This window comes from Lucilia sericata, unplaced genomic scaffold (assembly GCF_015586225.1).
Source record: "Lucilia sericata isolate MDLA Ls3-8-SP2 unplaced genomic scaffold, ASM1558622v1 Contig000226F_arrow, whole genome shotgun sequence".
Lineage (NCBI taxonomy): Eukaryota > Metazoa > Arthropoda > Insecta > Diptera > Calliphoridae > Lucilia > Lucilia sericata.
This window is the reverse complement of record NW_023994253.1, coordinates 253,762-270,003: the sequence shown is the minus strand read 5'-3', so window position 1 is coordinate 270,003 and position 16,242 is coordinate 253,762. Positions and strand designations below refer to the sequence as shown.

At 26.1% G+C, this 16,242-nt stretch overlaps 1 protein-coding gene across 17 annotated transcripts in view; it reads right to left on the bottom strand.

Annotated features, from left to right (window-relative positions):
* The window catches only part of LOC119602393 (low-density lipoprotein receptor), a 292,767-nt gene that overhangs the window by 98,157 nt on the left and 178,368 nt on the right, over window positions 1-16,242 (bottom strand). For 12 of the 17 annotated variants that reach the window (XM_037953891.1, XM_037953897.1, XM_037953893.1 and 9 more), the window contains one exon: window positions 12,435-12,554. In XM_037953891.1, coding sequence (XP_037809819.1) covers window positions 12,435-12,554 — 120 coding nt within the window. Of the gene's footprint in view, window positions 1-12,204; window positions 12,322-12,434; window positions 12,555-16,242 lie in introns of all 17 variants that reach the window. The other 5 variants (XM_037953892.1, XM_037953894.1, XM_037953903.1 and 2 more) reach the window with 1 other exon arrangement.

Below are 16,242 nucleotides of genomic sequence, written 5' to 3'. Positions count from 1 at the left end.
TAAAGTTATAAAGTTATAAAGTTATAAAGTTATAAAGTTATAAAGTTATAAAGTTATAAAGTTATAAAGTTATAAAGTTATAAAGTTATAAAGTTATAAAGTTATACAGTTATAAAGTCATAAAGTTATAAAGTTATGAAGTTATAAAGTTATAAAGTTATAAAGTTATAAAGTTATAAAGTTATAAAGTTATAAAGTTATAAAGTTATAAAGTTATAAAGTTTTTTTACACAAACATATTTTAAGAATAATGTTCTTAAAACATTTTTGTGCAAAAATTTCATCTTAATATCTTATCTCCAATTGAATATTTAGTAAGATAACAATATTTATAAGAAATTTAAGCTCTTAAATATGAACTTTGTAAATATGTTTGAAGTGGAGAGACTGTCATCAAATTACACATCAAGTAATTTAAAGTAAATTATATACTTTTCAACATAATACTAAGAAATTTCTAATTAAGAAACAAAAACTTTCTAAACATGTTTTATTTTGTTTTAAACTTTACGCCAAGAAACAGAACACATTATTTAACTTTAATGACAATTTGTGGCAAATAAATAAATGAAAAGTTTATACATCTTAATTATAAATTAAAATGCAAATAAGAAAACCAAAACAGCACATATTTTTTTCAACAAAAAAGTAAAACAAATTACACAAAACAAACACATACACACACATGTTGTTTGGTTTTTATTCCCTTAAGAAAACAACAACAACAAGAAAAGGACAAAAAATACCCAGAAAAAAATGTTGAACAAAAGAAGGAAGGAAAACTGACTGAAGCGCACACTATACACTAACAGTTTGAGTTTGTTAAAATTTTCTTTATACGTTTTCCCAGAAAAACCAGCTGTGACAGTTCTTTGACACTTGCAATCAAAGCTTACACCCACATACACATGCACAGACAAATATCTTATTAAGACGAATCCTTATTGTGGTAAGTAGAAAGGAATTAAATTGAAACCTGTTTTTTGTGCTCAACTGTAGAAGTATTTCTTAATAAAGCAAATATTCGATTTGTGTGGCCTTTAAAACGGATATAACACTTAATTTTTTTTATTTGTATTACAAATTGTTAACATTTAATTTTATTTCTTTTTAAATTGAAACGTTTAACAGCAACAACCTTAACCCTGCTGGAAAAGTAAAGTAACAGGAAATAAAATAAACACACCACAAAATGGCTACTAAATAATGGCAACAAAAGGAAATAAAAGTTATTTTTCTTATAATTTTAAATTAGGCCACAAGAAAAGGGAGGTTAAATTTTTGCAAAAGAAAAAAAAAATTAGCAATAAAAAACTATAAAATAAAAATTTATGTATAATTAAATATTACTCATACGCCTTTAGTTATGAAAATATTTTTTTAATATTTTTTCTCTAAATGAACTAATAAGCTTTCAAAAACTGGAAAACATTTTGTTTTTCTTAATATATTTAGTTTTTAATATCCAAAAATTTTAAAAAAATTTTTCTGAAAACAAAAAATTCTTTTTAAAATTTTCAAAAATTCTTTAAAATTATTAAGAAACGAAAAAGACAAAATATCTTTTAGAGATTTAATAACCTTATAAAATGAAATATTATTTGCTAAAAAAATTAGTTTAAATTGCTTAATATGTTTATTGTTAAATAACAGTTAAATTGAATATTACAATTAAATATTCATCATACGCTAAGGTGTACGTACTATTTCTCTTTATTTGAAAAAAGCCTTTAATTACGTTGTAATTTAGTTTAGTTTGTTTTTTTTTTTTTAATTTCTATTTATATGTAATATTAATTTACATTTTAAACAATATAATTGCCATAGTTTTATGTGATTTTAATTAAATTGAATCATAAACATGCATGTCTGAACAATAATATGAATATAATGGAAATTTCATGAAATAATTGGCAATTATTACTAACTGCACTCGATTTTTTTTTAATTTACAAAAGATATTAATATGATTTAATTAATGAACTAAACAATTACATTTAAATGTTATAATAAGTCTTTGTTTAATAAATTTCAAAATTCATAGGAAAACTATTTAAAGGTATTATTGCAATAATTTTAATTAAGGTTCTCATATGTAACTGATTTCTAAAGAAAAGCATCTAATGTTAATTAAATGAATAAAAATACAATATATAAAAAAAAATTTAATAAAAATTTCAATTTATTTTCCCTCCCCTGGTTCTATTGTTTAATATTATTGGCATTTCTACTTCAATATTAGTTCTAGTCTCATGTATGTAGAATTTTTTTCATTTATTTATTATTTATTTAACTTTTCTTATTTGAAAATGAAGATAACAAAAACAGTATGTGCCATTGTGCTGCCACGAGATTTTCATTTTAGATCTTTTAACATTGCAGTTTGCATAAAGTGCTTTTTTGTTAAGAAACAATAGAAAGCAAAATCATGAAGCTTAGGAATTGCTAAGTAAATAAAAACGAGTAAATACTATAAAGCAAATTATAATAAAAAAAATCATATGAACATCTGCTTTGCATATAAAACCAAATATTTACTTTATTAGAAAAGGAACAAACATGTTTATTTGCAAAATTTTTATAAAGAAAATTAAAAATTTATTTAAACTAGAAACCAATAATAATATTTTAGCTAAATTTATTTCATTATTTAGAAATTTTTATAAAAATTTTCCACAATATTTGTAATATAACAACCCAACAAACTGTTTATTTGCCTACATCTTTACTTTATTTATTACAAACTCTATATTCAGCTCTTAAGTAAATAATATCTCTTTGTTTTAGTTACTTTATTATCCAAGGACTTCTGCTTAACAGTTTTTTTTTTTCTTGCAACATTAACATGTAATGAATTTCTTTCTTTCCTCCATCTAATGTTTTGTTTTGTCAAAATTGGTTTTCATATAATTTCTATTGTTGTTACTTTATTTTTATTTTCTTTCCTTTAAAAGCACAAAACACATATTTGGTTTTGTGTTTTTTTCTTCTGTTTGCCTTCATTATCATAGCAAATATGCGCATTTTCAAGTACTTTGCTTTGAGTGTCTTACACAAAAACCACAAAAAATTTTTAAGGAAATATGGTAGAAAAAAAAAATTAGATAACATTTTAAGGGAAAGCGAAAAATAAACTAAAATATGCAGAAAATTTTCTATAACAAACAATTCAATGAATGCCCTAAAATTCACAAAATGTAATTTCTTATTTGGTTTAACTTTCAAATAGAAAGAAAAATATAATAAAGTAATATATACGTTAATTTTTGTAAAGAACAGAAGAATAAAAAGGGGGGATAAAATTAACAACAAGTGAAAATCCTAAAAGGAAAATCGAAAAAATTATAATGTATTAAACTAATAAAGTTATAAAGTTATAAAGTTATAAAGTTATAAAGTTATAAAGTTATAAAGTTGTAAAGTTATAAAGTTATAAAGTTATAAAGTTAATAAAGTTATAAAATTTATAAAGTATAAAGTTATAAAGTTATAAAATTATAAAGTTATAAAGTATAAAGTTATAATGTTATAATGTTATAATGTTATAAAGTTATAAAGTATAAAGTAGTTATTTAGTATAAAGTTAGTTAGTTAGTATAAAGTAGTTAGTTAGTTAGTTAGTTAGTTAGGTGTAGTTAGTTAGTTAGGTAGTTTAGTGTTAGTTAGTTAGTTAGTAGTTAGTTAGTTAGTAGTTAGTTAGTTAGTTAGTTAGTAGTTAGTTAGTTAGTTAGTTAGTTAGTTAGTTAGTTAGTTAGTTAGTAGTTATTATTAGTTAGTTCGTTAGTTAGTTAGTTAGTAGTTAGTTAGTTAGTTAGTTAGTTAGTTAGTTAGTTAGTTAGTTAGTTAGTTAGTGAGTTAGTTGAGTTAGTTAGGTAGTTAGTTAGTTAGTTGTTAGTTTAGTAGTTAGTTAGTTGTTAGTTAGTTAGTTAGTTAGTTAGTTAGTTAGTTAGTTAGTTCGTTAGTTAGTAGTTAGTTAGTAGTTAGTTAGTTAGTTAGTAGTTAGTTAGTTGTTATTTAGTATTAGTTAGTTAGTTAGTTAGTTAGTAGGTTAGCAGTTAGTTAGTTAGTTAGTTATTAGTTAGTTAGTTAGTTAGTTAGTTAGATATTACACTAGAAGTTCTCGCTTATTTTCTTCGGGGGTTTAGTTATCTGCGAAGTGCAGCATTGCTTAAGGAAAATACCTTATAACAAAATGATGAATGAATGCCATGCAAAAATATCCTCCCAAAAAGCTTTAAGCTTAAATCATCATTACAATAAATACAAATTAGTCAAGCATCAGCCTCACAAATTCCTCTCTACACAGTATGTCATACGAGATAGAGAGATTTTACGTAAAAAGTGGGGGAGACAAACTGTATAAAAATATTGAAGAACAAATATGTTTGTATTCATCTTTTAGAATTTCTGTTTGTTTTTCTTTTTTAAGATAAAACAAACGAGAGATACTGTTAAGAACTAAACTCTAGTTGTTGGTTAACATTATAAAATTTCAGAGTGTTTAACTTAAACTACAAAAATTAAGCTGCACATAAATTTGAGAACTGAATCACAAAAGATTATTTTCACATATAAAATACTGGCCAAAATGCATACTGAAGATATCAAGGCGTATGAGTTATTTTTCACAATTTTCGAACCGGTAAATATCAAGTATACGTAAAGGGCAACAAATGAATGAAGGTTGATCTTTCAAGAAAATTAAGCAACATTATTCTTCCGTTTTCATCAATTTAATCATATTTATTGAAGGTTTATTTCTGCATTAATTAAGTTAAAACCATAATCTAGTATAAAAACAGTAGAGTATTTTTAGGCGCCTATATTTATTTACTAAACACCAGTTCTAGCTGAAGTAATTTTGGTGGTTCCTTAAGCTGCTAGAAAACATTATTAATCGTTTGTGTATGTTTTTCTTTTTTTTTGCACACACCAGCAAAAAATAAATCCTCATTTCATCATGTGTGTGTATATGTGTATGTGCGTAGGACATTTTTCTCTAATTTTTTTCAGTTTCATTTCCATTTTTATTTATTTATTTTATACGTGTTGCTTTCTTTCTGTGTTTATTTATTTTGCTATTGTTGTTGTTGACTTAATAGTATTAGAAAAAAATTTCCATGTTATTTATTTTCTAATACAAAATAGAATAAATAAATGAGAGAAAAAAATGTACAAACTTTTTGTTTATGTAGGTGTCATGGAAAATTTTTAGGCAAAAACAATATTGATTTAGTTTAAATAAAAATAATATATATGTATATTTTTTGTAAATGTGGTTGATGAGCAAATAATTGTTATAATGTTAAAGGGTGAAGAAACAAAAAATAATAATGAACAAACTTTAAGGTTTTCAAAATTTATAACTTTTTAACTTTGGAAATATATTAATTCATAACTTTGTCAATGGGAATCCTTTAATGTTCATAATTTATCTTTATGTCTCTTAAGCAATCTATTCTATATCAATTTCCTTAAACAATAACGTCTATTTCTTTTTTTCTTGTCTAGACATTTGTTGTCCTGACTACCGCCCTTTTGAATGGTTATCAAAGATTTATGTTGTTGTTTGAAATTTATGACAAAATGTCAGACAATAATACAATCAACAAATGAACAAAACAAGTGTCATTAGCATATTGCCACAATATGGGGTTTCTTAATTTTCTATACATAATAGAAACAACGTTATTCTTAGTAATTAATAATAAAATGTTATATGCCTTTAGCTATCATGTATTATTTTCTAGATATAATATGTAACTGGAAATTTTTGGTGATGTAAACGAAAAGTTATTTTCTTTCATCATAATTAGGATTAATTTAGGTTTGACTTCTGCCTTATAGATGTATCAAGTTTGGTATAAATGGAGGAGTTTTAGCTTTAAGTATTAAAGAAATTATATATTACTTATTTAAATGAAGTTTTCTCCGTAATAATCAGTTAAAAAATAAGCAAAATTGTATCATAAAATGCCCTATGGTCTGTAGATTGTACATATCAAAAAATTTGCTTTAAATTCTAAACAATACCCATATTACAGCCTTTTACATAAACTCGCCTCAATTTTTGTTACAATTAATATTAATCATACTACCCGTTGGCCTCCTCAGCAGATATTAAGCTAAAAAGTCTACTTGTTTTAGAATTTTATTTAATCTGCTCCCGTTTTCTTAAGCACAGCCGGCTACGGCCTTAATTTATTTAAAGATTACTTTAAAAAGTTCTTTCATTAGCCCCAAATGAAGCGGCTAAAGAAAAAAATGACTAATTTTCAAGTAAATAGTTATTTTCCTTACAAAACTTCTATATGTTTGAGCTAAGAGTTTAAGGAATCATTTATCATTACAAAATGTAAATGTTTGTGATGAAGGGGGGGAAAGAGTTTCTGTTTGAGTTATAATACTACCAAAATTTCTTAACTAAAGTGTAGCATAACGTCAGATGTTGTAATAACAAAACTTGCAAAGTATAACTCTAGTTAGACAATTAAATTATAAAAAATATCATTTTGTTAATAGTTTTTTATAAAACCCAACAGTTGTGGGATAATATATCCTAATAAGGGAATCTACTTTGCAAATAGTTAGGGTCTCTAGAGGATTGAAGAAAGAACTAGGGCACAAGTTACAAGATTAATGCTTTATAACTGTTTTATAACTTGATAACATGATAACTTGTTGACTTGATACCTCGATAACTTGATAACTTTATAGCTTTATAACTTTATAACTTTATAACCTTATAACTTTATAACTTTATAACTTTATAACTTTATAACTTTATAACTTTATAACCTTTTAACTTTATAACTTTACAACTTTATAAATTTATAACTTTATAGCTTTATAACTTTATAACTTTATACTTTTAATACAAAAATATATAAAATGTCTAAAAAGATTACATTGCCACCTCTAAACCTACAGGATTGTTGGTTGGTGTGTGTGAATTTGTGGCTGTAGAGGCTTTAATAGTGAACTTAATCCTTAAGTGTTAATTTTCTCTGCTAATTAAAATATAGGAGTATAAATATTTTTCTTTAAAGTTTTGTTTTTCTCTCTCTTTATCTATCTTTATCTGCGCCAAGCTGTTTTTTTAACACTTATCATAGGATAAGTGTCAGAACACTATGGTGTAATGGAATTGGATTTTTAACAAAAAACTAAAAAAAAAAAACAAATAAATTATAAAATTAACATAAAATCTGTGTATAAAAATGTGACCGTTGCCATATTAATATTAATTTCCTTGTTGTTATTTTATAATTATTAATAAATTTTTCTGAGTTACAAAAAATAAAATTTAAAAAAAAAATTTAAATCTGTACCAAATTTATTAGAAGTATTTAACTGAAAAGAAAGAAAAGATTTTACTCTTCTTTTGGAAATGGTGTAACTATAAATAAACATAATTTTAGCTTTATTATACTTCATTTTAAGTAAAAGCTAAAATAGAACAAAAACAACAGCAACAATATGAAAAAAAGTATAAAATATGCTAACGCATAATTTATGCCAACCATAATAACAACAACAACAACTACAAAACATGATCCAGCATGCAAAGTATAAAAAATATAAACAATAAAGTCTGCATAAAATTTTCTTCAACAAGAAAAACAATAGAGTAAAAACTTGAGAGTAAGAAAATATACAAATATTTTGCCATAATGAAAAAGACCGTTAGAAAAAAGTGTGAAGGAATAATAAATTTTCATTATAAAAGAAAACATGAGACATTGTCAAAATATTTGAAAAGAAAAGAGAAATGAAATTGGAGTAGCGGTGAGTTGAAGAGAGAGAGAAAGAGTAGGAGTTTGAAAATTTAAAATGGGATAATAAGGTCCTTTAACTTGGGTATATTAGGCAAGAGAAGAAAAAATACGACTTTAAGCAAAGTAATAAAATACGTATATTAAATATCTTATGGTTTTGAAAGTTTTTTTAAATAAAAATAAGAGAGTTTATTAAAAATTTTGTATTATTTCTAAAAAAAAACTTTTTATGAAATATTCTCTGAAATAACAATCAGAGGGCCCCTTTAAAGGCCCATGTATTAAATTTTGAATTATAAATAGTTTTATGCAAACAAAAAAACTTATTTGTATATTAATAAATATTAATACATTTATAAATATTATGAAAATTTTTAGTAATATTCATAGAAATAACATTTAACATATTCATATTGAGTATTTCAAGGAGTAAGAATCATTATACTGTAAAAACCACCCTAATATTTACATATTTATGTGAGAATGTGTGATTTGACACATGTGAATAAAAACGATAAATTTTTTGATAAGAAAATAACAATAACAAAAACATTTTTATGAAAAGTTTACAAATAAATAAAAAATATAACAAACATCATTGAATATGTTACAAACTCCTTTGTAAGGATAACAAAAGTTTCACATACAAACAACATTAATAACGAGAGACGAAGGAAACAGCCGCAACAACAACATCCATACACAAAACATCAGCTTTTAACAACTGTCATACTCTAATATAACAACAAAAACCCTAAACCCTCTTCCATCCAAAAGTCGCTGACAACAACAATAACAAACATTTAACAACTCGTTTTAAAAGAAGACAATAGAAACATTCTATCTCCATTGCTTTAGCTTGGAGTTTAATATAATCAATAATACACGACCCACACATACTAACATACATAAAGTCAGGAATAACTAACACCCATATCTTCGTATTGAAAGTCGGGTGTTAATTTTTTTCTCTACATTTGTTTACCTTTTTTCCACCGTTATTTTAAATTTATTTGTAAGTATTTTCTTGTTGTTTGGTAACATGAATTTTCTTTATTGTTGTTGTAAAATGAAAGGGGTTTTTGTTGACGACAGCAGAAGCAACAACAACACCAACACTTCCATTTAAATGTTGAAAACATAAAATTCTCATAAATGAGAAAATTATGGAAAAAATTGCTCAAGTGTCCAAATTTATATGTTTACTAGAGCAGAGGAGTTTGTAAATAATTTATGAATAAATCATGAAGATTTACTAAAGAGAAATTTATAAATTTGCTTGGAAACACATACAAAAGATAAAAAGTAAAAAGAAAAATTATGTTTTAATCAAAAGTTTCCTAGATATTTAGAATTAAAAATTATAAAGTTATAAGGTTATAAATTTATAAAGTTATAAGGTTATAAAGTTATAAAGTTATAAGGTTATAAAGTTATGAAGTTATAAGGTTATAAAGTTATAAAGTTATAAAGTTATAAAGTTATAAAGTTATAAAGTTATAAAGTTATAAAGTTATAAAGTTATAAAGTTATAAAGTTGTAAAGTTGTAAAGTTATAAAGTTATAATGTTGTGAAATATTAAAGTATCGTATGCTCCTCAATGAGCTCTTTCAAAACCCTTTCTATGAGCTGGATTCATCCAAAATTAGGTAATTTGGGAACGATAGGAATTAGAGCCAGTAGATCCTTAAACATTAACACTAAAATATTTAAAATTTCATAAAATCCTGATTAATAAATATCTGAAAATATTTTGTACGAAATGTTCACCCTATACGTATGATTAATATTAATTAATATTTTTTAATAAATTTGTTAGAAAAGCCACAAAATTTTAACATAATTCAAGTTTTTTTAAACAAAATTTAAGTTTATAATGCAGTCATCTCTTTGGTATCTACAATATTGAAAGTTTTAATTTTATGCAAATCTTTAAAGTAGTAAGATGAAATGACAATTTTTCTTTTATTTAAATGAAAATTAAATGAATTTTCTCCCTTTTATAGTTTTTGAGACACTTTTTGTTACAAATATATTTATCTGTTGCCTTATGTCTAGACAGTTATATTCACTTAAATAATGATAAATAATCACAACAAACACAAAGCTGCAGGAACTTAATTAAGTTTTGTTTGTGTCACATGCAAAATACACACACACAAAAACAACAGAAAGGATAAAGGACATTTATTTAGAACAGTTTTGAGGCGTAAACACACAGACACACACTTACTGTCTCAGTTAGTATCATTCTTAACAGCATCTCAACATCATCATTATGATAATCATCTGTTTAGAACGTTAATTTTAGCCATAAACATTAACGAAATTTTTCTTCAATTATAATTTTGTTAAATGTTTGTTTTACTTAAGATACAAGTTTGCTAAAGCAACCATATGGTCTTTGTTTGGATTTGTTTATTTTGAAAGGATATTTTATCCGTAAAAAGAGATTTGCATCTTTAGCTTCTATTGTAGGAAGGCAGGGAGAGGAGGAGTATAATAGAGTTGGAGTCTTATTTATAGACTAACTGTCGATGAAGTCAGAATTTTTGTGAAATCTAGTCTGGTCTATAGCCTAGTCTATAGTCTAGTCTATAGTCTAGTCTATAGTCTAGTCTATAGTCTAGTCTATAGTCTAGTCTATAGTCTAGTCTATAGTCTAGTCTATAGTCTAGTCTATAGTCTAGTCTATAGTCTAGTCTATAGTCTAGTCTATAGTCTAGTCTAGTCTATAGTCTAGTCTATAGTCTAGTCTATAGTCTAGTCTATAGTCAAGTCTATAGTCTAGTCTATAGTCTAGTCTATAGTCTAGTCTATAGTCTAGTCTATAGTCTAGTCTATAGTCTAGTCTATAGTCTAGTCTATAGTCTAGTCTATAGTCTAGTCTATAGTCTAGTCTATAGTCTAGTCTATAGTCTAGTCTATAGTCTAGTCTATAGTCTAGTCTATAGTCTAGTCTATAGTCTAGTCTATAGTCTAGTCTATAGTCTAGTCTATTGTCTAGTCTATAGTCTAGTCTATAGTCTAGTCTATAGTCTAGTCTATAGTCTAGTCTATAGACTAGTCTATAGTCTAGTCTATAGTCTAGTCTATAGTCTAGTCTATAGTCTAGTCTATAGTCTAGTCTATAGTGTAGTCTACAGTATAGTCTATAGTCTAGTCTATAGTCTAGTTTATAGTATAGTCTATAGTCTAGTCTATAGTATATTCTATAGTCTTGTCTATAGTCTAGTCTATAGTCTAGTCTATAGTCTAGTCTATAGTCTAGTCTATAGTATAGTCTATAGTCTATTCTATAGTCCAGTCTATAGTCTAGTCTATAGTCTAGTCTATAGTCTAGTCTATAGTCTAGTCTATAGTCTAGTCTATAGTCTAGTCTAGTCTATAGTCCTATAGTCTAGTCTAGTCTAGTCTAGTCTAGTCTAGTCTAGTCTAGTCTAGTCTAGTCTAGTCTAGTCTAGTCTAGTCTAGTCTAGTCTAGTCTAGTCTAGTCTAGTCTAGTCTAGTCTAGTCTAGTCTAGTCTAGTCTAGTCTAGTCTAGTCTAGTCTATAGTCTATACTCTATAGTCTAGTCTAGTCTATAGTCTAGTCTAGTCTATAGTCTAGTCTAGTCTATAGTCTAGTCTAGTCTAGTCTAGTCTAGACTAGTCTATAGTCTAGTCTATAGTCTAGTCTATAGTCTAGTCAATAGTCTAGTCTATAGTCTAGTCTATAGTCTAGTCTATAGTCTAGTCTATAGTCTAGTCTATAGTCTAGTCTATAGTCTAGTCTATAGTCTAGTCTATAGCCTAGTCTATAGTCTAGTCTATAGTCTAGTCTATAGTCTAGTATATAGTCTAGTCTATAGTCTAGTCTATAGTCTAGTCTATAGTCTAGTTTATAGTCTAGTCTATAGTCTAGTCTATAGTCTAGTCTATAGTCTAGTCTATAGTCTAGTCTATAGTCTAGTCCATAGTCTAGTCCATAGTCTAGTCCATAGTCTAGTCTATAGTCTAGTCTATAGTCTAGTCTATAGTCTAGTCTATAGTCTAGTCTATAGTCTAGTCTATAGTCTAGTCTAGTCTAGTCTATAGTCTAGTCTATAGTCTAGTCTATAGTCTATTCAATAGTCTAGTCTATAGTCTAGTATTTAGTCTAGTCTATAGTCTACAGTTTTGGTATAAGTCCGTACTATTGGTCCATGCCTGGTTGATGTCTTTACTTAAACATTTTATTTTTCTTAAAACTAACATGCCTTAAACTATATGAGAAGAATACCCCTGATTTAATGAGAAAGGTGAAACACCCCGACATAAAACAAAATTCCTTTTTTAAATTCCCCCACAAGACGCGTCATTAGTAAATTTGTTACTTAAAACAAAAGAACTTTAAATGCTGCCTTAAGCATAAAAAACTATAGAAAATTCTTATTAAAATGCTTACAACAATTGGCTTCATCAGATTTATCACGACAATCGGGACTGCCGTCACACCACCAACTTTGTGGTATACACTGTTCGCCATTTTTACATTTAACCTCATACGTTTTGCATAAACTTACTACAAAAATTATGGGGAAAGAATAGTTCAAAAATTGTCGTGTGAAAAAAGTGTAAAATTGTGTTTGTGTAATTAAGTAAAAAAAGGAAAAAAATTTAAAATCAAAAACTTACTGCACAATCCGGGAAATTCATCAGAACCATCAGAGCAATCCTTTTCTTGATCACAGCGCCATCTGTTGGGTATACATTTGCCATTGTTGCAACGAAACTGTTCGACACCACAAGTTGATTCTAAAATTATAATAAAAAAGACAATTTTAAATTAATTAAATTTTATAATTGAAAACTAACGACTGCTCATTTTTATTTAATATTTAATTAAGTTTAAAAGTCTAGTAGTCTATTAAATTCCCTTTCCTTTGAGATTTGCTTTAAATTATTAAATTCATTTTTTCTCTTTCTCCCTCTGTCTATCCCTCACTGTTTTCTGTTGCCCATTGTTTGTAATGAAAAACCTCATATTTATATTTTCTTTAAGTAGCCAATTTTCGGTCTAATATTTTATTACAATTTTATATTCATGTTTTATATCACTTTTCTTTTTTATAATTTTATTTTGCGTCTTAAGTTATTTATGGCCTGTCAACGTTTGAAAATTTGTGTTACCAAGACAAAAAACAACAATTTTTTTCGCTTGTTGTCAAAAAAAAGGACAGGTCCAAGAAAAGTGTGATTAAAAGTTTTATATTGGGATGTTTATTAAGCAGCCAAAAAAACACCACACAGTGGGAAAATAAAGGAAAAATGTAGTTACTATTAACATAAACCTAACCTAAGGATAAATTCTTTAAAATAAATTTCGGATTTTTCCAATGAAAACTTAAATTTTTTAAAATATTTCAAATTTAACATAAAAATTTGATTTTTTGATGAAAATTAAAATTTTTCATAAAAATTCCAATTTTTATTAAAAATTTTTTTTTTTAAAATTTTAAAATTTAAACTTTCTAACTCATAACTTTATAACTCCTTTATAACTGCATAACTTTATATTTTTATAACTTTATAACTTTATAATTTTATAACTTTATAACTTTATAACTTTATAGCTTTATAACTTTATAACTTTATAACTTTATAACTTTATAACTTTATAACTTTATAACTTTATAGCTTTATAACTTTATAGCTTTATAACTTTATAGCTTTATAACTTTATAACTTTATAACTTTATAGCTTTATAACTTTATAACTTTATAACTTTATAACTTTATAACTTTATAACTTTATAACTTTATAACTTTATAACTTTATAAATTTATAACTTTATAACTTTATAACTTTATAACTTTATAACTTTATGACTTTATGACTTTATAGCTTTATAACTTTATAACTTAAAGCATTATAACTTTATAACTTAAAGCACTATAACTTTATAACTTTATTACTTTATAACTTTATAACTTTATAACTTTATAGCTTTATAACTTTATAACTTAAAGCATTATAACTTTATAACTTTATTACTTTATAACTTTATATCTTTATAACTGTATTTCATAATGTATTTTATAAAATTAATTAAGAAATTAAAAAAAAATTAAAAAAAAAATTATACATCCAGACACATTAATCTGCTTAAGATATTTTTTTATTTAAATCAATTTTTTTTAATATTTGCCGTTTTAATTAAGCTGCACCTTTTTAAAAAAAACAGAAATGGATAAAAAATCTAGCCACAGAATTTTTAGCTAATAAACACCATAAACAAAATAATAAATGTCAACATTTCATTATTAAGACTGTTTTGTGTGATATTATCCTTAAGCAAAGATCTGTTTAAATTAACGCATTTGCTCTATAGGACAGGGAGAGAAAAAAATCCAATTTAACATGAAAAAAGTAGACAGTAGACTGATATAAATATCAACCATATTTGGGTTTTAATGTACTCTGCTAAAGCTTATTTCTATTTAAACATTAATACTCATTAAATGCACAGCAAGTAGATAAAGTATATAATAAACTGAACTGGACAAATAACAACAGCAAATTAAAAATGGACAGAGGAAAATGTGGGTGAAAAAATATTTATTATGCCAAGGTATGAAACCCACTTAAAAAAGTACATCAAAAAGATAAAATTTTAAAATCAGGGAATTAGGATGATTTTTTTTAATAAAGAAACAATTAATATGTTTGGTCATGTTTTAAGAGATTTAGGTTTATAAAGAAATTATTCTAAATGAAATATTGAAGGCAATTTACATACATTTATTAGAAAGCAGGATTTTTGCCTTAATTTCTTTATAAACTTATAAAAATACATTACACTGTCTACTTCTCAGCCCACTTAGCAAATGCCAATGTGAGCCGAAGTAACTAACTACTTAAGTGTAAAATCATGTACATTCGAAGAACATCTCATATAACAGTTTATTTAGAATAAAAGCTTAGGCAAACAATAACATTTGTTATAATTCTCACACACAATAACGACATACAAACAAACATTACTAAATGTGTTGTTTGATTGTGTCCCTCTCACTTTTCCTCTCTCTCAGTTAACTGCTGACTCTTGTACTCAGTAGTTGTAAATAAACATTAGTAACCGCAATTTACACGAGTAAACAAAACGAGCAAGCATAAACAACAACACGAAAGCAACAAATACAACAACAACAATCCCCAGTAAATACATAAAAACAGGTTTTTGTTGTAGTATAACTGTGGTCGATATTACTGATGTTGTTATTGTTGCTTTAAGAGAAGTATAGTAATGGCAGCAGTATGTCCTTGCAGGAACGGAAATTTTGCTAAAAATTTAATTGAACTCAGTCGTTATAAAGTTATAAAGTTATAAAGTTATGACGTTTCTTAACACCAGTTTAAAAAATAACTGCTTTTAATTTTTAAATGCTTTTATTAATCGTTAGACTTCAATCAGAAATCTTTAACGACCCCCAAAACCACCCATGCCCCCCAGACCACCGAAACCACCCATGCTGCCTTGGCCACCAAAACCTCCAAATCCACCATCATAATTGTCGTCATCAAAGCCGTCATCGATAGCAGGAAGTCCATTTGAAATGTCATCCATAGCGAAACCGCTATCTTCTATATCCTCATCAACACAGTCATCTGATCCAGCACTTAGAACTTCAAACTCATCAGGATTACTATCGATACCACCAAATCCTAAGTCCCGTATGGGAGGACCATTGTACATACCAACGAAACCGCCGCCCCAACGGGGATCTATATAACTTGGACGGCCACCTACAAAACCTGCTCCTCCTTCACCACCTCCATCACCACCTCCTCCGCCACCAGCTCCACCATAACTCCCAAAACGATGAGGTTTAGCTTGAGCACAAACAGTTAAAACAGCCAGAGCAATAAATAATTTCATAATAACTGCAGTCTATCAGCTCAATTTGATAAACTGTTGCCAAAAACGAAATTTGAACTTATTTATAGAAACTCAAGCTACGTTCAGACCTGTAAAATATTTGGTCCAAATATTTGTTATAAAATATTTATAAAGTTGCGTCAAACAAACGCAATATTTATTTCATGTTCAGACTTGATCAAATATTTGATGGTATTGTTTTATCAAACAGTGCAAAAATAATTTGGTTCAAACACAAACATGTTTTGCAGCCACAGAATATCGTATATTTTCATGCAAGAAAAAAGCAATTTGGCAATTTGTTTTAATTTTAACTATTTTTATTAGGTTTAAAATTAAATTTTTATAATAAAAGTGTATAATATTAATATATAACACGATTGAAAAAACTTTGTTTGTCGAATATGAACATAAAATATTTCATGTTTACAAACAGCAATGCGGATGATTTTCATAAAACAAATTGATTTGCTGGCAAATAAATATTTTCTCATTGTTTCATCAATGTGAACACCAAAAGTCAAATAATTTACGTCATTTTGGTAAAATAATTATTTGATCTT